Raw genomic sequence first — 22370 nt, 5'->3', positions numbered from 1 at the left:
ACGATTATTATTACTTAGATTAACTGCAGTTACAACGTATATAATATTCTTGAAAGGGTTCAAAGAAAAGCCACGAAAATGGTTAGAGTGCTTAGAAATAAACCTTTGAAAGCACTTGATCTTACTTATTTAGGCGATTAAGAGGAAATCTCATTGTAATCCTTACTGGGAACTATAATGTTCCAGAAATTGAGAAGAATAAACTGTATTTTAACAGTTTCAGTTTCAGTATTTTTATATTCAATAGAACCAGAAATCGAAGACATTTGTTAAGCTCAAAGAGAGAAAGGCATATCGGAAATTGATCGACGTCATATCATCAACTGAAATGTATTAAAAAAAAACACTTTTTTAACGGATTATAGATATGTATTATTATATTTAAACTTATAATTATTTGTACATAATTTTAAATTTAAACCGACGTTTCGCGTGCTTTACAGCGTGCGTGGTCACGGTGACTGAAGACAAAGGTGTTAAATGTCAAAATGTATTACAGCTGCAGAAAAATGTTGTGTTATCTGTATTAATTTCCCCGGAGTTGGTATCGACTAAAAGATGTAGGGTTTTTGCAGAATTTCTTTAAATGTGTAAAAGTTATGTAAATAAAAGACAATACTATGAAATGTATTATTTATTATTAAAATTATAAATAATCCAGCGGTATATGGGTCTTGGCCGCAGACTGCATCCGTTTATTTGATAATTTTTAGACAAGTGATCAGCCCTCTCTGCCTGACACATGTATATTTTTGGGTTTAAAGACATTTATTTACTGCTTTCGTCACGACGTCTGCCTTCACCATAGGAGCCAGTATTGCGTACATATAAAGAAAACTACATTGGCGCACAGCTGTGACTCGAACGCAAACCGTGCGTTTCTACATTTTAACCACTGAGCCAACCGCGCTTTTTTTATTTTTGTATATATCAGGGGCAAATGACAGAAGACTCACGAGTGCATTTCCGGCCTTTTAATATTTATTAATATCATAAAAACTGCGTATGTAAATGTAAGCCAAAGTCAAAGTTTAATAAGCTCGACGTAATTATATCGCTATTTCATTGCAAATCCATACGACAATATGATTTATTGCAAAACCACAAAGATTGAGCACGTTCAAAAAGTATGTTCATCGTCTATAAGCGATAGCACAATGAGAAAAATCATCGCACAGTACACACTGACGGGAATTTTTAATGTGTTTAGTTGATAGCTGTGTATCGTGCGTGACACTCGTACAGCGAGATGTGTTAGGACATTTTCAATAGTTCATTGTTGTTTCCATTGCAGTTCATCTTTCAAACACGGATACAATTTGGTTCAAGGTATTTTACTTTGTAATAATAAAAATTTGTTATGCCGATAACAATATTGATTTGTGATTCAGATAGAACTCGCGCGCAGAACGTAAAAAACTTTTCGTTCGATTTTGGTTTTGCTGCTCGTGTTTGCGTGAAATTCATTATTTAACGTTACGTACATATATTTATATAGAATAATCCGAAATTAATGTAAATTATTGTTTATTTATTAATACTTCGTAACATTACTATATAAAAATTGAACATAAAAATAAAAGGAGGGCAACTGGCGGCCTTATCGCTTTCGAGCGATTTCTTCCAGGCAACCACTTTTAAATAATTATTAACTACTATTAATAATTTATTATTATTAATTCATGTATAATTAATAGACTAAATAAAAAAAGTACCAACCTAAATAAATAATACCAAACTTTTGAGTAAATGGGATTCATAACGTCCTTCGAACCGAAATGCTTTGAATGCTTTGAAAAAAAAAATTTCATTCTTACAATGAAAATACATGATCCGGAAGTAAATCAAATTGTTTATAATTAAAGTTAAATCACTACTGTTCCTTAGCGGTCCCTTGTCAGTGTCTTGTCCCTTGTCGGATTGCTTTCGTCATAGAAATGTTCTAAGCAAAGGTCCATAAACTTGAGTAAATCCAAGTTCAATCAGTTAAACCTTTCGGGACTGTTAGGAGTCGTATAAAGGTGTGACTAGTTAAATGACATTAATGTTCTCTAAAAAATAATGGGTAGTTTTACTGCTTTTTGAATTATAATAATTATCATTACAGACTTTAATCATAATCATCATCAATTAGCAATTAGAATACTTCATTTTATAAATAAAGGGAGATTTATATTTACTTTATTACATATATCAGATATAAAGTGCAAAATTCCCCCTCATTCTTCTCGTACTGGACAGCTGGATCTAGAGGCTTGATATTATATTATATTTAAAGCTGTTATGAACAACTCAGTTAAAATGTATGTTGGTCTCCCACAAGTTAAGAAGCGAGGAATTAAATTCACACCAATTAGTTCATAAAACTAACACGGCAATTGGTGAAGTTGGAATAATTAAATATCAATATAACCTTAATTGAGATTTGTTAATTTAATTAGCTTTAATGAAGGCGTTGAACAACTTCAATTATCACATTCTGACGTGATAAAGGAAGCTTATATCTTGAACAACTTAATAATTAATACGCAATATCGCAAGTTTATTTTTAGAACTAACCTTGTCTATAGGAACACGGGAAATAGAAAACATGGTAACTTTGGGTAGAACTTTGGGTATTGGTTCATTGGAGACTTATAAGAAGTATAAAAAGCAATTATATATTTAATAAACATATATGATATATAAGAGCGGTGTTAATTCTTAACCAGGAAATGTTAAATGGCTAAGAATTGGTCTTTGCGGAATAAGGCTAATGAAATTACAAAATTCTATTTTATGTCACTTATTAATAATAATAACTGTGCCACTCTCTGCCATGTACCACCTGCCGTTTCTTTAATGTGGTCAATCCACCTTCTCAGTTGTCTCCCTCTTTTGCGCTTGCTGTACCTTGGGCACCAGTTAAGCAGTTTTTTGCTCCACTTTTCTGTACCTCTTGCGATGTGTCCCACCCATTTCCACTTTAGCTTCTTGATCGTTGTTGTAACATCTGTTACCTTAGTTATTTTCCTTAATACTGTATTCTTTATTTTGTCTCTTCTTGTTTTCCCTATCATACATCGTTCCATCGCTCTTTGACACACCTGTAGCTTTGTATACTGCGCTTTAGTAGGCGCCCAAGTTTGTGATCCATATGTTAGTACAGGTAGTACACAAGTATTGAAGACCTTTCTTTTAATTACCATGCTTGTTTTCTTATTTTTCATGACTTCTTTAAGCGCCCAAAAGCTCTTCCATGCTTTTGCTATTCTTGTGTCGATTTCTTTTGTTGTTGAATCGGTCATAGATATTGTCTGCCCGAGGTACAAGTACTCATCTACGTATTCTATAATATTGTTATTTAACAGTACTTTTTCCTTTCTGGAATTCGTCATTACTTTGGTTTTCTCGGTATTCATTTTCAGACCGACAAACCTACTTTCTGTGTCAAGGTCTGAGACCATCTTCTCCAGTTCATCGCGTGTTGAGGCAAATAGAATTAGGTCGTCTGCAAACCTTAAGTGGTTCAATCTTTCGCCGTTTATCATTAGTCCGTACTTATCCCAACTTAGTTTTTTGAAAATTTCCTCCAGAACAGCCGAAAACAGTTTAGGTGATAGAGGGTCTCCCTGTCGCACTCCCCGTTCAATATTTATAATACCTCCTAATTTATCCATTTTTATTCTAGTTTTTCCATTTTTATATATATTCCTGATTATTTTTATATATTTATTGTTTATCCCCTGACTTTGCAAGGCTTGCCATATTTTTTCATGTTCCAGAGAGTCAAACGCCTTAGAATAATCAACAAAGCATAGGTAGATTGGGAGATTATATTCTTTGCTTTTTTCTAAGATTTGCCTTACTACGAAGATATGGTCTATTGTCGAATATCCACTCCGGAAACCTGCCTGCTCTATAGGTTGGTTGTCATCTAAGATTTTACCAAGTCTATGTAGAATTATTTTAGCGAAGACTTTGTATATATTCGTTATAGAGCTTATGGGCCTGTAGTTGTTGATGTCACTCTTGTCTCCTTTTTTGTGTATAAGTGTTATCGTCGAGTTTGCCCATTGTTCCGGTATTGATTCCGTTCTAACTATCTCATTAAAGAGAACGGTGAAAGTAGGTACCAATACTTCCTTTAGACTTATCAAAAGCTCGTTGGTGACGTAATCTGGACCCGGTGATTTGTCCTTTTTCAGTCATGTCACTTATTAATTAACAATAAATGTATTTAACGCGGATCTCCATAAGACCTTCACAACACACTGTTTCATTCATTTGATTTGTCACCTTGTCTTTGGCTTAAAAGTAAATCTTTGTTTACCTTTTAAATCAATTCAGAATTATTTCTTTTTAAAATACATCAGAGTACCGGATGTTTTCCGCACCAAAATCATTCGGTTCTATGCTAATGATAATGATAAAAAAATACTTACAAACACATCGAATTTATAGCTTTGTTTTTTATCGCATCGGTAGGAAAACCAACGTAAGCGGTAAGTTAATAAGCCTTAAATATTAGACAAATTTCAACCAACAGTATATAATTGCATAAACAAAAGTTTTGAGATGTCTATCGCTTTATGGTGTCGTGTCATGTGTGTCATGAAAAATAAGTTGCGCCCTGTGATCTTGGGCTCAGATTTCTGTATCTGATCCCCATAATTATTTTTATTTTTTTGGAAAGTAGGGTAAAATAGAATACTTTTATTAGGGAACATAAGATATCACTTATTCCACGTCATTAAATTTGAACCTATAGGCATCCCTACTCATCGGCAAAGAAGACAGAGGCCGAGAGAAAAAGCCTGCATAAAAAACTCTCGGTGCTGTCTTAAATAACACTTATTTTAAAACAAATATAGCAAACAAAGGTCTCGTCTTTTCTTCTCCGTACGACTGTGTTATATGCGTACAAAGCCAGGTTTGAATCCACTCATTTAATTATGATTAGGAGATTAATATAATATTCAAAAGAGAGACGCTCGCTCAAACCACTAGGCCAACACCGCTCTTTGTGATATCTTACAACGAAAAGGACGAGTTCTAACATGAATTTTGAATATTTTAACATCAGAAGTAGGACGAATGTGTGTCATGAACGCATCATAGACATTTAGCTTCGTCCTGTAAAAGAAAGGATATTTCACCGTTGATTTACATAGAGTACAATAAGTTAACAAGTTTTAACGTATTTAAGGGTGCATAAATGTTTAATATGTATGCAATTAGCAGCCTTGTACTAAAGGAAAACATCGTAAATATGTGTTTGTTAGACTCATGATTTTGAGTCGATTGCTTCGAAGGCTAACCACGTATGTGGTTCAAGAAAAATACTTACCAAAATGGTGACTGGGGGTGACATATCTGAAGACAATTTTTTAACTAAATGGTAATATTTTGATAACTGTAATTATAACGTTTATCATTATTAATCATTATAACCTTATTTGTTATTATTTTAATGTTGTTATTATGGTTTGACATGGCATTTTCAGAAACTATGGGTAACTATCTAATTAAACAAAAATATTTTTGTTTTTTTTCTGTTGTTCAATAGCAGTGTAGGCCTTATCTCTGAGGTGTCGTAGGTTCAAACCCCGGTTGTACATCAATGTTTTCTATCTATGTGCGCATTTAACATTCACATGTATAGTGAAGAAAAACATTGTCTAGTAATCCGGCATGCTTCAGGCAGAACGTCCAAGGCGTGGCTCAGGCACCACCTTAAATACAAATGATCACGAAACTGATACATACATTGAGCCCCAGGCCGAAAAAGGTTGAAGCTCCACCAGTTTTGTATGTGGAAGGCTAAAGGCTTTATAACATGCTATAACGATGCTAATGTAGTGATAAAGGTGGCAGAGCAAATTACGATTTAAAAAAATCTGGACTTAAAAGTAAAGAACTCTAAAAACTATCAGGCACTATAGAACTATTGTGTGTGCTGCCTGAACTCTATTTTTTTGTGTTCTGTTGGTAAGTGCTCTGCTAACTTCACAGACACCACTTTCACACCATCACACAGCACAGCCTGATTAGGTATTACGTTTTTTAATCGTTCTATAGATACATATCGTTTGTCACATGATTCGATTTTTTGAGACTACTGTCAGACACAGAAGGCTGATAGTTAAATTTATTAAACTGATATCTGCAGCATTATAAAAAATGTCATTAAATAACAATTAGAATCTGGAATTAGATGTATTTATTAAATGTTTAATGTTACTGAATATTATGTAATCTCAGCACTATATTATATATAAATATGTATTGTCATTATAGATTAATTACGATCCTCAACGATTTACTTTAATGACGTGTCCTGATTACGATAATGATACGGTATATTCAAGATTAATTTACTCACATTTATTGTTATTTATATTAAAAGCATGGAAATAAAAAAAATAACTCAAAACTTCAAATTAATCTTAATCCTTGGAAGTCTTCCACCGTTAACTTCACAAGAAATTTTATTTTGTGAACAAATGAACTGCGAACGATTTCTCAGTTCACTTGTTCACTCCTGGTCTTCCCTGTCATATACGACCACCAATTATTTTAAAAAAGCGTATACTCCGCTGGAAACGCACTTAAAGGAAAAGTCCTGTAAAATAACACGTAAGTATATTTTTTAGGTGAATGGAACCTTTTATTTAGACAACAAGAATACTTACATATTCTAAATTACCAACAATACATACTTTTAGTTTTAATAGTAAAATTACCGTAATCTGTGGAAACATAACTTATAATAGTCTTTTTATATACTAATATTATCAATAGAAAAAGTTTGTATTTTAGTACGTTACAGGCATAATAGATACTTGACCGATTTAAAGAATTTTCAGAATAGTAACTCTTAGTAATATTGACTATATTTCTTTCCAAAATATAAAAAAATAAAAATTTCCAGGCTGCCAGTAGTAAATAACAGACATTTTACCACTATGCCTTTTCACCAAAATGAGAATTGGCAGAAAGGGAACTGTGTACCTACTTTGGTACAACGATGCTAAAGACGTTTTAAGAATAAGATATAATTAATGTGAAGGCAAATTTGTTACTAAATTACGCGTTTAACATCGTTTATGACCGCCAACTCTTGTGTAAACAAGATCAACATTAAACTGAGAACAAAGAAACACAGGAACTATGCAACAACTTCAACGCAACAAAGAATTAATAATCTTTAATAGTCTGTTTTAATTTTTCAAACGCTTTTCTTCTTTTCTTGAAGTTCCAAAATTCGTGCGCAATGTGTGCCTATAATTACAAATTTTGCTTACATTACGGCATTAAAACATATATTCCTTTTTTTACAACTCGTAATTCGCAGTATTTTTACATAAATATATCCAAATATGTTAAGAATCGTGACAAAGAACTTGCATAACAATGATACCTAAGAGATAATAAGGTTCAAGTGTACATTTACATTGCGCAAAACGCCATTTTAGTTTACATCTGCCATATTGTCATGATAATTTCCATATACTGCTTGCTTTTTAAAAGCGTTTTATCCAATTAAGCGATAATTGAGCTACCGTTTTTGCTTTAAGCGCTTAAATCAAATTTTCAATTATAACATCAAATATTTCCTTTATTCCCTATACACATATGTATGAATTTAGTTTGCTTACTGGAAGAAAGGATAACAATGGATGCATAATGTCATCTTACGCCCAAATCCAATAACCATTTTCAATCATTTTTGATCATCTGAGATAGACATTTTAATGTAAATGTTGATAAAAGTGTACCAATAACCAATTGACGGATTGTTATAGCCATCTGTCGATACATGCTATCCATGGTGGATCGGTGTATGTGGACAAACCTCTGTATGAAAAAGAGAGTATTGATTATTGGGTTCGGGGGCTAGTTGGTCAAATTAAATAAATCGAAGTAAAAGTATGTACCTACTAAAATACTATTTTGCCTTCTATGAAATTTTCTTTAAAATAATAATGTTCTGCATAATGTTAGTTTTATTATATAATATATAATTAAAGTCGTTCAACATGTTGAAGTCGGTGACAAGAAAGCCGAACTAAACAGAAACCGATGGATATGTGGTATTATAGTGCTTTTTAGTATATTTTTTATAGAACAGGGGTGGACAGGGAAACGGGTAGGAGGTTCATCTCATAAGTGATAGCCGCCAATAGACTCTCTCAATCCAGAGGATCTGGTAGGGTCGGCACCTTTTGAGAATTGGTACGTTCTTTACTTCAAGAATTCGTATTAGTTCGGAAATGCTTCAATGGGCATCTGGTACCATATAGTGGTGATGAGCTACAAAAAGTTGATTAAAAATGCTCGGTTGTGGAACGACGGTGTCCAGGTGATATGGTTGGACTTTCGTATTCCGCCTCGACGTCCGATACTGAAGCTCAGCTCTTGGTTTTTATCCAAGCAACTCCTCTAAACACTATGTTTGATACGGTAGAATATGAACACATCTCTAAAAACACTTGCATTTAGCTCTTGTAAGTAGCAAGATGTTCTTTAATGTTAAACTGATAAAGAAAGTATAAAAATCTTTCAATATCCTACTTTTTAGCTATAGCGACTAGCTGCATACTGATTTCAGTTCTTGCAACAGCTGCATTTCATAACCGTTCCATTTAATTTCAATACTTTAATAACAGGAAGTGAGAGAGAATATGGTAAAGATTAAAAAAGCATTAATATAACTGAATTTTCATAAAATTTATACGTAAGAAATTGGTGTTGAACTAAGAACTAACTCTAGAGTCTAAACTATTATATAAAAAAATGTTTTTAACGACATGTCTATTCTAAGAGCCTATTCTGACGCCCAGAAAGGGCAGTCATCGCACCCAAAATGCCTTTGGGGGTCCTAGGAGTACATTATTTTGAACAGTTGGATGTCGATCTCAGGGAAGACCACTATCGGGAGTCATTTCTACAGTTCGCTAGTTCGCAAAAGACAGTGTCTTGTGAAGCGGTCTGTGGAAGACTTCCATCCAAATGCTCCATACATTTATCTATACTATAATATTATAAAGAGGAAAGGTTTGATTTTTTGTTTGTTTGTATGAATTGAATAGGCTCCGAAACTACTTGGCAGATTTGAAAAATTCTTTCACTGTTGGAAAGCTACATCATTCCTGAGTGACATAGGCTATATTTCATTTTCAAAAAAAATAGGTTATAACAAATGTTAATAATAACATTAACATTTGTTTATTATTTGATACAATTCTAACAGATGGCGCTGAGTTAAAGGTAGTTTAGTTTAGGTCCGTGTCGTGGTACCAACGTTTCACATAAGTTCTCCTACGGTTTCCCTTGATTAATTTACTACTATGTAATATAACAAAAACCTTAGCCACAGCAACGCTTGGCCGAGTCTGCTAGTGTTATAATAATTACATAGTCACCTTATATGTTAGTAGAAAATATCGCAGCAAATTATTGTTTTTCTTGAAAATCGCTGGTGAGAATGAATAACGAAAAATGGTGGTCCTCTTACGTCTTGTTATCTGTCAATCGGATTGACGGATCGTGTCGCGTATCTTTAGAATAGTATTGCTGTTGGTCAATCACAATCAAACGAACCCGCCTTACCAAACTATAACGAACGAATATATAACTGACCTATACATATATTATCATTAAAATTTCTAGTAAAACATATCTACTACGATAGGGTCGTTAAAGATAAACCAGCAGGAGCCTAATGACTAAACAGCGTAGCACTATCTAACTTGGAAAAGGTCGGTTGAAGCCATTAAAGAAGTGATAGTTCAAACATTCCATTGAGTCATAAAGGAATACTGGAATTTATATTTCTATTAGAAGTTAATAATGTTTTAGTCGGTCACAGTCTGAATAAAGTTTTGGAGGTTTATTGCGTATTAACTGAGAACTATTTGTATCAATATGCTGAACTGACAAACCACGATCTTCTATTGGCTATTACAGACTACTAGAATAAGTTAGTACATAATACACTTGTATTATATAGGTTGCTTAAATCCGCGTTGGTAGGAGAATCGTTGTAACAGTTTTTGTACTTAATGTCAAAAACTTGACATTATACCAACACGAAATCTCACTTAAGGCGCTAAAGGTTGACAATAAGAAGTGATTTACGGTGACTTAATTTATTGACACTAAAGTCCACTCAGTAAGATTCACAATACCAAATAAATATAACACAGTAATTAAATCATTTCAATTGAATAGACCTAATAATATTACGATTCGTCACCACAGTTATTGAAAATATAACAGAGGTACATTTATAATGAATACCATCTACATCATCTTGTGTGTTTTATCATTCCATTAACATTGTTTTGACACAAACGTATAAGTAAATGGCCAGGAAGCGTCGTATTATAACACAAAAAGTGAACGTATAAAACCTTGACTGAATCTCGTACTACAACAGGGAGCAATATCTTTAAAAAATATCTAATCTCACGGTAGCTAAAAGACGGTAGTCTGAACAAGTGAAACTCAAATGGGTGCTAAAGCGAGCTCTTTTTTCCACGAACCCTTTCTTCGGCATTTATGTAGCTTAATTCTAAGAACGTCTGGGCTCCAAATGCTGGTATTAAGATAGTTTTGATAACCTCTAACAAAAGTTAGTACAGTTTCAACAATTTTGGTAAAGTTTGATACACAGTTTTACGAGCCGTTTTTACAGGTTATGAGTTTTGTTATGGTAACGTACTTGTTATTTTGATACTTCAACTTACAATTATGACAAATTATTTGTTCGACGAACATAATTAAATAATTTTCCCCGCGGCACAGAAAGGTTTATATTTTTTATTGATTGCATTACAAATTCTAAAATACATGACATTATGGTGCACATAAATTTTACGAAAAGTAATAAAAATTAATCAGTTCCAATTTTAGGTTGGTGAGGTACGAGATAGACTCTAAACAATGCTTTTTTTAATGAGCTGAATAAATCAAGTTCTGGATAAGTAGTGTCTATTCTGTTATATTCGCGAAGAATTCGATTTAAATTTAAACTAATATCATAAAGTATTGTAACAAAAAACAACAATGGATATTTTGTAATACCCATTGTGACTCTTATATTAGCTTGAACTTTTCCGCGTTATCGTACGATAACAAAAATCCGTATCGCTGATAAATTTTATGAACATAGCCCACATAAGAGGCTATAATGTTGTTTGATTAACATTCTAATAAGCAACCATTTGCAATAGGTGAACAAAAAAACATTATTTTGCGTTGCTTAGTAATTTTTTACTTACTGTTTATCTATTTTTGAGACAGATTTTTCGGGTCGATCGTGAAATGTAACGTGCAAAAAGCCCTGCGCCCGATGGTTAAATATTATTTTAGCGTTAAGCGTCACACTTGTAATACGAACTATGGCTAGTCTGCGGATTCATTTACGACTCAAATAAACGACTGCAAATGATTAGTAAAGCAGGTGCGATTAAAGTCACCTCAAGCATAAAATAACATTTTTTTTGCTCTCATTATTCTATTCTTGTAATAAAGATGTAATGATACCGTGTATTACTTTTATATAGGCAATTGGTAAAATTAGTGCTATTTTTAGGGGCAGACTGAAGCTCTATGTGAAGGTTTTTGTTGTCTAGCCTACATATTTATATCGCTATATTAACGGTATGGAGTCGGCACAGCAGTCTATTCCATTATATCAGCGTGTATGTATTTTTTGAATAGGGCATTTGATTAATTATTTTTAGCTTTTATAAAATTAGATAAGTTATTTTGTGATGCTGTTAACTATTTAGCAGTTTGTTTTTTAATAAATAAATAGTATATATTTATTATATTTATCAGGCCTCCGTATATATACAATAGGATAAACACTAAAATGAAAAAATATTATAAAAATGTTTTACGTCAAGATTTTTATTTATTTATTACACATCATTATTACATTTTTGATATTTTATCTTTTATACATAACTTAGTTAAGTAATTAATGTAATGAAAATTTCAAACAATAACGTATTAATTTAATTTGCAGTGGCTAAACAATTATATATTTTAGAGCAATATCGTTAATCTGTAAATACCACTTGCGAGATTGTTTGAGCGAATTAAAATGAACATTTCTGTTCTTGCTGTCTCATAAACTGTCAATAAAAATTCAACTCTAGGTACTTTTTCCTCATATAAAAAGCGAAGAAGCCTATACACGTGTTCCTTTTATCCTTAGCTTTCAATAAAATTCGAAAAATCATGAGTGATTCTTTCAAAAGGCTTTTTGTGGGATTTTGAGCTCGAACAAGTGGACACGCTTTCAGTTCTGACGAAGTAAGCGAAAAGCACTCCCTTTTTGTATCCACATGTGTATTTATCTTTTCCGAACCAAACACTGATTTTAAAATTTATTGACCTAAATACATACTAAACACGCATTCTCTTTAAATTTCCTGGTAAGGGCACCTCACTTAGTATTCTGATAGTGTTAAACTTATCAGTAACATTGAACGCTGAATTAACATTACTGACGTGGCTTTAGTCATGACCTTACGGCTGTCTATGAATTCCTTCCAATACTTTAAGTAACGAATAATCAGATTTATCTTCAGCATTTTCTATACGTAAAATATTTTTATGAAGTTAAAGGTAAACTTTAACAATATAGCATTCTTTATCTATTTTTAAAATTAAATATTTGCTACACATGTCATTTGGGATTGCAAAAATTTTTCAACCCATTTGTGACATATTTTTTTCAAGAATATCTCGTAGATACATACTTCTATTATAAAAAATAAAATGGATATTGAAATTAAAAAAATTTTAGCAATTTGGAGCTGACAATATTATGTTTTTTTGTTTGTGTATGGTTATTTAGCACTGTCACTAAAATTAATTTTAATTGTATTTTTTTATCATTCATGCATACGAAAGCGAAAACCAACACAGAACTTCCGGCAAATTCCTCATATATTGCTCCGCGTCTAGTTAATTATACTTATAACTATAAATTCAATATTTTTTATTATTATTTTGTATTTAATGTATTTATTATTTTTCCTCTTAAGTCTAGCTGCTAAGTTAAGGAAGTATACTGTGGGTACATTGGTTTATTTATAATATTTAAGTAATAAAATATAAAACAAATAACTTAATTTTTATTGATATTTAAAACCCCATAATGGGAATTTGCCATATCATCTAAATAGTTTTTGGACAAAATACGGCTGTTTATTACTTTAGAATTGTATTTAAAATGATCTGTCTAGGTATTTCCAAAACATTAAATTTTAGCCTTAACAAAAGAATTTTTTACCCGTGTTTAAGTTGTAATCTTTATTTTTTTTTTATTTCATGCATTGTAAAACTTTAAATTTACCATCCTCTATTAAAACATAATTCAATTTCAGCCGCTATGTAATAAAATACAATGTTATTTTTTCCGTTGAAATTTAATGTTTAACGTATAGGCGGTGATATATCCAAGATCGTGTCTGGAAAGCATGCGAAAAGTTTTAATAAAGAAACGAGTTTTAAATCACGTTTAATTGGTAACGTTTTTGAAGCGATTCGAATTTTAGAAGCATTTGTAAAAAATTACGTACACCACGTACATCACATAAATCATAAAAAAACATTGAATTTGGTTAACGCATATAACACATATTAAGAAAAGTTTTCGTCGAAAACTTTTGCAATATTTACAGAGCTTGTTTCAACTTTAGCTTTTCACAAATTGTGGGAAGGGAGAACAGTAGACATGGACCTCAATTAATCGCTGCATTAGTAATTTATCTTCATCGATATCCTCTTCCTCATCCTTTGTGATTATCCCACTTGCATACTTCGAGTGAGGCAAGAAATAACAATTTATGTCACATTACTTGTGTTTTGTTGTGTTACAAGCAATTGAATTCTAAAAAGTTTTAATCAAAATTATCAAAATAAACCAATTGCGATTTCTATAATATATCTTTCGTGTTTCGTTGTTTCTATTAGGCAAGTAGGTGCCTAGACTTCTATGCATGGACGCTCCCTTGGTACACAGCCGAAGTTCGAACCGACGACGTGGGATGACGTGGGATGGGATGAGAGTCGCAAGCTGAAGTTCAACATAAATTTATAGCGAACAGATAATAGAATATAATTCTTTGTATCTTGATATCTGCTATTTCACAAAGAGTTTTTCAAGGAACCAGAGTGTGCACCTGATTCCTGTAGATGTATTGTTAAACCTTATACTAAGGGACCTCCAAGGCGTTCCTTTTTAAAGGCCGGCAACACACCCATTAGCCTTCCGGCGTGACACTTGTCTAGTCGTCAGCACTTCTATAAAAACTTCAAAAATAAATAACTGAAATAACTAGCTTAAAATTCATAATTATTCAGTTTCTAGTTATATATTGTTTTGCTTTCTAAGACCGTGTTCCGCAAAGAATTTGAATAAGCTTCTAAACTATATTCTTATAAATAAAATCAACGACTATTTTATACAATTGTATCACTTTAGAAGGGAGGATAATTTTTAATTTAACAAAATTAAATGTTCCGACGTCGCCAATCTCGAATTCTTGTAGTTACCAGATTCGTTTAAACACAGGTATTTTATACTTCAGATTGTAATTTTATTATTTCTTACATTCAAAGGATATTAAAAACTTTGATTATTTTTGACTCCTTTTATTTAGTATAAATTTAATGTAATTGAATAAGGGTTTGATTCACATGTATGGATAAAGTACCAAATAGCTATGCAACACATCAATTATTCGGAAGATAAAAGTTCCGAAGAAATTTCGCGCTACCTGACTGACAGTCGTGAAACGCAAAAATACTGTTTATCCTACCAATAAGTAATAAATAGCATATTTGGAACTTATCCGGACATTGTGAAACAGGCCCTTAGACTCATATCTATATATATATATATATATATATATATATATCTATATATATATATAATGAAAATGGTCTTCGTTTGAGGCTCAATGTTTCATGTCGATACGATCAGTGGTTTATCACGCCTAAACCACTGATCGTATCGACATGAAACTATCACCATTCGATGCGAAATTTTTCCTAGATGGTTTATGGCTATTTATTTTAGAATTCTAACGTTCCTTCATTTTTTTATTGCTGTTTTACTTTTATGAACATTTATCCCGCTAATTGCAAGCGTTTTCTCTTGATTCTTTTATTTTCATGGATTTCAACGGAATTTACTAAACGGATAATGTTCTTTTACATTCAGCTAAGAATCTACTTACAAACTTCCACGCATCCACCCACCAACTCCCACGCATCCCTGCACACCCACTCTCATTTTTTGATAAAAATAAAATGCCGTATCTATGATCGAGTATCACTTGAGAACGGCTGGACCGATTGGGTTATTTTTTTTATTGTCTTCAGAATTGTCAGGATAATGACAATAGAAGATATGTAAGAAAATTTTAAAAAAGTCTGCTAAAACGTTAAAAATTTTCGATGATAATCGAAGTATTCCAATTTCTATAGTTACTCATCACGAAATCTCGGGAACTATAGGACTTAGAAATGTGAAACTTGGTTGGAATATTACTTTCGTTATGTAGAAGTCAACTAAAAACGGATTTTAAGAAATTCATCCCCCAAAGGGGATTGCGGGGGCGTTAACAATGAACAATTCCCGTTTTTAAACTATAGCTCCTATAAATTCCATATTTGGTAGGAATGTTCTGTAAGGATGTAGAAATAGTCTATGAACGAATTTTACGGTAGCTCACTCCACAGGGGGTTGCGGGGGTGGTTTAACAATGAAATTTTTTATTTTTTAAGCCGTAGCTCCTACAGACTCCAAATTTAGCTAGAGTCGTCTATATGTGATGCAGAAATGATTTAAGAGCGGATTTTACAACAACCCACCGCTGAAAATGATTGCGGTAGTGGGTGTTAAAATGTGAAATTTCTATTTCCAAACTGTAACCTCTATAGACTTTAAATTTGGTAGTAATCTTTTATTTGTCATGCAGAAATCATCTCAAATAAGATTTTACGAAATTCTATTTCCAATAGGGATTGCGGGGGTGGGTGTGAGAATGTTAAATTTATGTTTCCAAACTGTAACTTCTAAATCTAATCTAATTTAAACAGTAAAAAAGGTTAAAGTCAATTGTTTTTTTATTTAACTAATTTCATTTGTTTTTATATAACCTAATTAATTTTATGATAAAACGTCTCTTCATAAGCGGTTGAGAAGTGGAATAGGTGAAAGGTTCTAAAAACTGGTCTCATGAGATAAATCTTATATATAAAATTCTCGTGTCGCGGTGTTTGTGGTTAAACTCCTCCGAAACGGCTTTCCCGATTCTCATGAAATTTTGTGTGCATATTGGGTAGATCTGAAAATCGGACAACATCTATTTTTCATTCCCCTAAATGTTAAGGGTAATCCACCCCGAAATTATTTTTTTCAATTTTAGATATTTTTTTTATTTTTTTATGATACAGCATTAGTAATATACATATAACCCTGAATTTTCAACCCTTTACAATCAACCCCCTATTTTAATTTGATTTCTTTGATTCTTTATTTTTGATATTTAGATAACTAGCAAGAATTGTAATTTAAAATATATTCTCTACATTAATAAATATTAAATTATTACCCTACATAAATCATTCTTTTGAACACTTATAGTAGATAATTATTTTTATTGACCTAAAAAAATGTTTCTTACAAATAATATACATGGCAAAACAACGTTTGCCGGGTCAGCTAGTATTTAAATAAAACATAAACTTGAATGTTACATTATCCCCGAGTTACGAATACTACTTTAATTTTTCAAATAATAAATGTCATGCGAGTACAGGTACAGGCCGCTTATCTGATATAAAAACCCATGACGTACTTGGTCTTTTGAAATGTATGTATCTGTTTCGTGTTTTTTTTTTTCGACTAGGTCATCAGCCTTCTGTGCCTGACACACTCCGTTTATTCATATCGTTGACTTTTCTGATGTGAACGATTCATGCTCAAGATACGAGGGCAACACAGCTAGTACTGGAGTTACTGGAGGTTTGCGAGTATCACACGTTTTTACCTATCGGTAATAGGTATTAGGTATAGGTAATAGGTATTGGTAATAGGTAAAACGTGTGATACTCGATAACCTCCATTAAGGCACTCGAAACGTCGATTTATGTAAATTCAGTTTAAGAAGTTTCATTTAAATGTTTATGTATGTTATTCCAGCCAGAGACAATATCGCGATTCATATAACATATCGGTAAATGCTTGCTGAATAGCAGTAATCTCTCACAAAAGGAACTCGTGACTTGAGTTATAGCATACAATTATTCAACTGTATATACTTGAAAATAACAGATGTTTTTCATAATATCCCCATTTATCTTTATTGCTTAAGACCATGTTTCTCTATGTTGATGTTTTAAGCAGGAGTGAAGGCAGTAAAATTTAATTACAGTCCTGTTGAAACAAACCGAAAATGTTTTCGTGTGGATAATATTATACCGGCGTCGGGATTGTTCTTCCCATCTCAACAAGATATAAGGGTGAACAACAAATACCACCCGAGATTCCCTAATTCAATAAGGACAGAAAAATGCCTACCGAATGATTGTCTTTGACAATTTAATCAGGTTCCGGCGCATTACATTTATAAAAATATCCAATTTTAGAACCAGTATTTTAGAATACTTACGAAACATTTCTTCTTCCACGGTTGTTGTTATAATAGAAAATGCCTTATATAAAAAAGAGGTATAATCCAAAAATATATAATGCGAATAGCGAGTAGAAAAATCTGATTTAACCAGAGGGTTTTCAAAAGAGATGTGCGAAGATTTGATGGCTGAATATTTCATTCCAAAAAAGCTAGAACAATATCATATATGCTATGTTAGTTACTAATCTATACAAGTTTAAATCATATTAATAATATATCCTACGGTTTCATTGAGTGATGCTTCATCGGTGTCACCATTATTCATACACATAAACTATGACCCGAACAAAAACACTATTACTACTCAGAAAAAAGACAGGTTATTGGCCTTTAAACGATTTAAAAGTTAGTAAAGAAGTAAAAAAGCCAAATCTATGTCGAATTCTATTAAACAATTGAAAGATACGTGACTACAACGTTAGTAATAAAGCCCGTTTAGCGATAATTCAAAAGTCTTATACGAGTATGTACCTATACAAAAAGAATAGTGGCGTTTTATCTATTTCGAACTCAGATTTTCATATATATCTTTTCGATATCATCGCCTGATGACTCTTTCTCTCTCAATTCCTTTGATCACGAAGTTTTTCGTTCATTCTATGAGGAAGTATTACTTGAGCGTATAGATCGAAATTTTCTGTCGGGATTCAAACGAGCGACTTCAGTTAGCGCCCCCTTTTCCACTTGACACTGTAATAAAGTACAGTAGTATAATAACTATCATAAATTATTGTATTTTAGATTAAGGCATGTTCTAAAGGTATTTTTGCATTCATCAAAGGTCTGAGTAACAAAAATTTCACATTTACTTTTAATATCGTTTAGCATGTTATAATACGAAAATTCTTCTGGATAGTAACAAAGGAAGAAGCTCAACAAGTTGACAAAGGACGACTATAGGCAATAACTCGATACCGTTCAATGGGACTTGTACGTAATATTGAAAGGAAAACAGATTTTTCCGAGAAGGCTCCTCGAGTTTAATATTAAACATTGTGTTACCTCGTACTATAACATATACTTAATGGGTACAAAGTTTTATTAGAAAGACTGCCTTGGAGTTAAACCTCAAGACGTTCAAGGTTCGAGATACATCAATCGATTGATTAAGTTGTTATCTTGTGAAAATTAAATATATTATAGAAATGAATACATGTATTCACTTTTGTTTTTGTTTTTCATAGCATCTTGAATATTATTTCGGCAAAGTGGTATTTTCCTTATATGTACGAAACTATTTATTGGGTTTTTACGTATTCTTATTACATTGCTTTAAGTAATTACAAGACTAAATTTTACTTTGTGGAGTGTGACTATATCACATACTTTATTAATTCTTAAAATGTGTTGAGTTATTACGGAATAATAATTTCCATATAACTCTTTTATGAATTTTTATAACGTTCTAAAGAAACGTACGTAACATTTGTTTTAGATAGGACCTCTAACAGATTTAAAATGGCAATTGGATGGAAAGAGAATTCAAAAGGACAACAACATCGCAATACACGTCACTCCACCAGATGGAGAAGAAGACGAGTTCGTTCCGCCGCTGCGTGCGCGCCGCAAACTCAGCACACCGCTGAGCGTGCTCCCCGGCACTGAACGGCTAAAATTATCCGGTAAGTAGGTACCTATTCCCTTCAAAACAGAGAAAACTATGATTCTGATGATATTCTTTAATCGCTTAAAATCATTCAGCTTAATATCATCGCCTTGGTGGCTGGAAGTCTTCCGTGTTTAGCTTCACAAAACATTTTCTTTAATAAACTAGTGAACTGTAGAATTAACTTTCGGTGGGTAGCGTTTAAAAAAGAGCATAATCCTCTCTCAAAAACCGGCAAACACTAAAATGGGTGTCCATGGGTTGCGATGACTGTACATTTTTGGCGTAAAACCTTAAATTATGGATTAGAATTTAATTAGTGTACTCTACTATTTGTCGCCGTTTGTTCGACACTTACGACCTATTATATGCTTTTTATTATACTACGGATTATAACATTTTTTAAATAATTTTTCAGATGGCCTACGATTATCACCAACGCGTTCGTTGTCACCCATTGACCGCACTAAACGACGATTTAGCACAATGGTATCAAGCACGGCAGCTGCTGCAGTCTCCCGAAGGTTGTCTGCCACCATTGGTTGGTGCCTAGCCATGCCTACCCAGGTCAAACCGCAAATTGTTCGACAAGGAAGAGCTCTATGTCTTCAGTACATTAAGACTCAAATACGCAGATCTTCAACATGCCCTAAGAAGGTAAAGAAATAAATAGGATCGATTAAGATCCTATTTATTGGATTATTTGACTTAAAAGTTGTAATGAGAACTTGTGAGTTAACGATTCCGCTATGCAGATTCAGAATTAAGTTATTGTTTTCTTTTGATTTGTTATATTCCTACCTAAATGCTATTTAGGTAATTAAATTGTATTCGCGGATGCTAGACGGACCCATGCTACTTCATCGATAGCAAAGTTGGATCGAGCGATGTGTTCTGAGATATTGTGCGCTTCTCAATTGTGAGGAAGTGCATGGATCTGATTAGCGCTGCGTCTTCTAATGTTTTCATGTTTATCCATTTAAAACATCTTTTCATAAGTATTTGTGTGTGTAAAATATAGTAAAAATTAATCAAGAGATAATGATGCAAATATTGTTTCTCTTTCATATTTTTTACTTAATTAAGGTTTAAACATCACATCACATATCTTCTTCAGCAAATAGTATTAAAACGCCTACAACAAATGCTGGAAACGGAATGCGGCGAAGAGGCAATAAACAATGTAGAGTCGGGAGTACTAGCGGCGTTACGAGCTTTATGTGCAGCATTAGAAAGGAAAAGGCCTGATGCATTTCGACACGTAGCCCGTCAGGCGACAAGAGCTCCCTCAGCCATGCTCCGTTCCGACACTGCCCTTGCGGAACTTGCTTTAGCCCTAGCTAGACGCATTACTAGAGAAAACATAACTTGGTCAAAGGTAACTTTCTTCATGACGTCTTCACTAAAGACGATAAAGTACTTTAATAGCAAACATTTAAATAAAGTCGTTAAATTTTCATCGAACTAAAGTCTATGAGGAGATTAATGTTTCTTAATTATTACTTTTCGTTGTTAAAAACTATTGTAATTCGTTCCAATGATTGAACAATCAAATGAATTCTATATTTCTTTATTAACTTAACAAAATACGAGCATGTCAAAATTGTGCATTGTACAAGTAAATGTTCATTTAGTAGGCGTTAACCGCCCGTAGTGCTTTTAATATTCTAGCAGTGAAAATATTCACGTTTACGAGTCATAAAGATTGTATTAACGTCACGTAATATTAAGTTGTAGATTCGTATTTCTATTCTCCATAAAAAGGTAACGATAACCAAAAGATTTAAGGGTTGGATAACACGTGTGAGATTACTTTAGTACGTCCTAAGGCCGATGCTTTTCTAACCGGTTGCGGCTATCAATATAACAAGAAAAACCAAGCAGTACCAATGAATACAAACTGTATAGCGTTTCCATTGTGCATATTCATTGTTTGAACAACTAACAGCCAGAACAGGACCCAAACACTAAACTACCTAAATATGCTTATAAAACAGTCTAACTTTATTATTTTTAGATCGCAGCTGTATATTGCATATGTGGTGCATTAGCAAGAGAAGCTGCTGAGGCAGCAGACAGTGAACCTGCTCTAGAACTTATAGCAGCCCCGGCGGCGGCTATCGCAGATCTCCTGCATGAAGAACCTGGCAACTGGGTTGCTAGTCATGGCGGTTGGGTACTTACAAAATATAAACATAAAGAGAGGACTTAGTAATCACCCTTTGATCTAGTATTAAATTTAGTTAAGATAAATCAGAAAGTGTGCTATTACCAATACAATTACATAACATAGTAGCAGGGACAAGCTAAGTTCCATTCTTTGTGTCTATGATGAACCTTCAAATATCGATTAAATTTTAATGTAGAATATAAATTTTAATTTTTTTTTTCAGAATGGACTTATTGAGCGGCTGCGCGTCAGTGAACGTGACCAAAGATCTGAAAAAAATTTACGTGTAATGATCTCCATCTTCGTGATTGCCTGCGCAACGCTATTTTTTCTTCGCGTTTTATCTATTCTTACGCAGTGAATTGTTCTATAATTTATAAAGTATTTTATTAATAAAATTTTAAGAATCGCATTTACAACGAAAATGAGTTTAAATAACCTAATACACCTACTTCTAGAATATTCACCTAATCTATATTACTGCCCAGAAATGTTTATTGAGAAATGACGCAGTACCTAATATAGATAGGTATATCTCAAAGTACTTAATACAATTGGCAACTGAAAACACTTAATTGTAGATAAAAACTAAGAAGCTAACATTTTTCAAAATGTATTATTTCCTAGTTATCGTAATACTTTTTAATATGTAGATTGATATAGGACGCAACTCAAAATTCTCGACTTCGTTTATAAAATATTTTGCCCAAATTGGCCTAAGTGGGTGTTTATATTTCAGACTATGTAACAGGTAATAAATTATTCAATATTAATTTACAATTCTAATTATAATTCATACAATTCAGGATTCCGTAATTGAATGAAATATACGTTGCTAGAAATTTCTTTTCTATAATAAATGTTTCTACGGAGGTAAAAACATATT

At 32.7% G+C, this 22370-nt stretch overlaps 1 protein-coding gene across 2 annotated transcripts; it reads left to right on the top strand.

Annotated features, from left to right (window-relative positions):
• The first annotated feature begins 1193 nt into the window (after positions 1-1193).
• LOC110999837 (anti-apoptotic protein NR13) lies at positions 1194-21909 on the top strand. 2 transcript variants are annotated; one of them, XM_022269074.2, is made up of 6 exons: positions 1194-1329; positions 19144-19330; positions 19733-19971; positions 20432-20692; positions 21332-21485; positions 21708-21909. In XM_022269074.2, exons 3-6 carry the CDS (start codon positions 19801-19803, stop codon positions 21719-21721), a joined length of 600 nt encoding a protein of 199 aa, XP_022124766.1. In that variant the 5' UTR covers positions 1194-1329; positions 19144-19330; positions 19733-19800; the 3' UTR covers positions 21722-21909. The 2 variants fall into 2 exon arrangements, with proteins under 2 accessions (XP_022124766.1, XP_022124765.1); XM_022269073.2 differs by having other exon boundaries at positions 21332-21490.
• The last annotated feature ends 461 nt before the right edge of the window (positions 21910-22370 follow it).

This window comes from Pieris rapae, chromosome 16 (genome assembly GCF_905147795.1).
Source record: "Pieris rapae chromosome 16, ilPieRapa1.1, whole genome shotgun sequence".
Taxonomy (NCBI): domain Eukaryota; kingdom Metazoa; phylum Arthropoda; class Insecta; order Lepidoptera; family Pieridae; genus Pieris; species Pieris rapae.
The sequence above is the reverse complement of the archived record's forward strand: the minus strand, read 5'-3'. Positions and strand labels throughout refer to the sequence as shown.

Bases quoted from the DNA above. Each gene is read 5' to 3' on its own strand.
- LOC110999837 (XM_022269073.2), top strand. From the start codon at position 19,801: ATGGTATCAAGCACGGCAGCTGCTGCAGTCTCCCGAAGGTTGTCTGCC. The intron at 20,693-21,331 runs GTAACTTTCTTC...TATTATTTTTAG, and splicing joins AAAACATAACTTGGTCAAAG to ATCGCAGCTGTATATTGCAT. The intron at 21,491-21,707 runs GTACTTACAAAA...TTTTTTTTTCAG, and splicing joins TTGCTAGTCATGGCGGTTGG to AATGGACTTATTGAGCGGCT.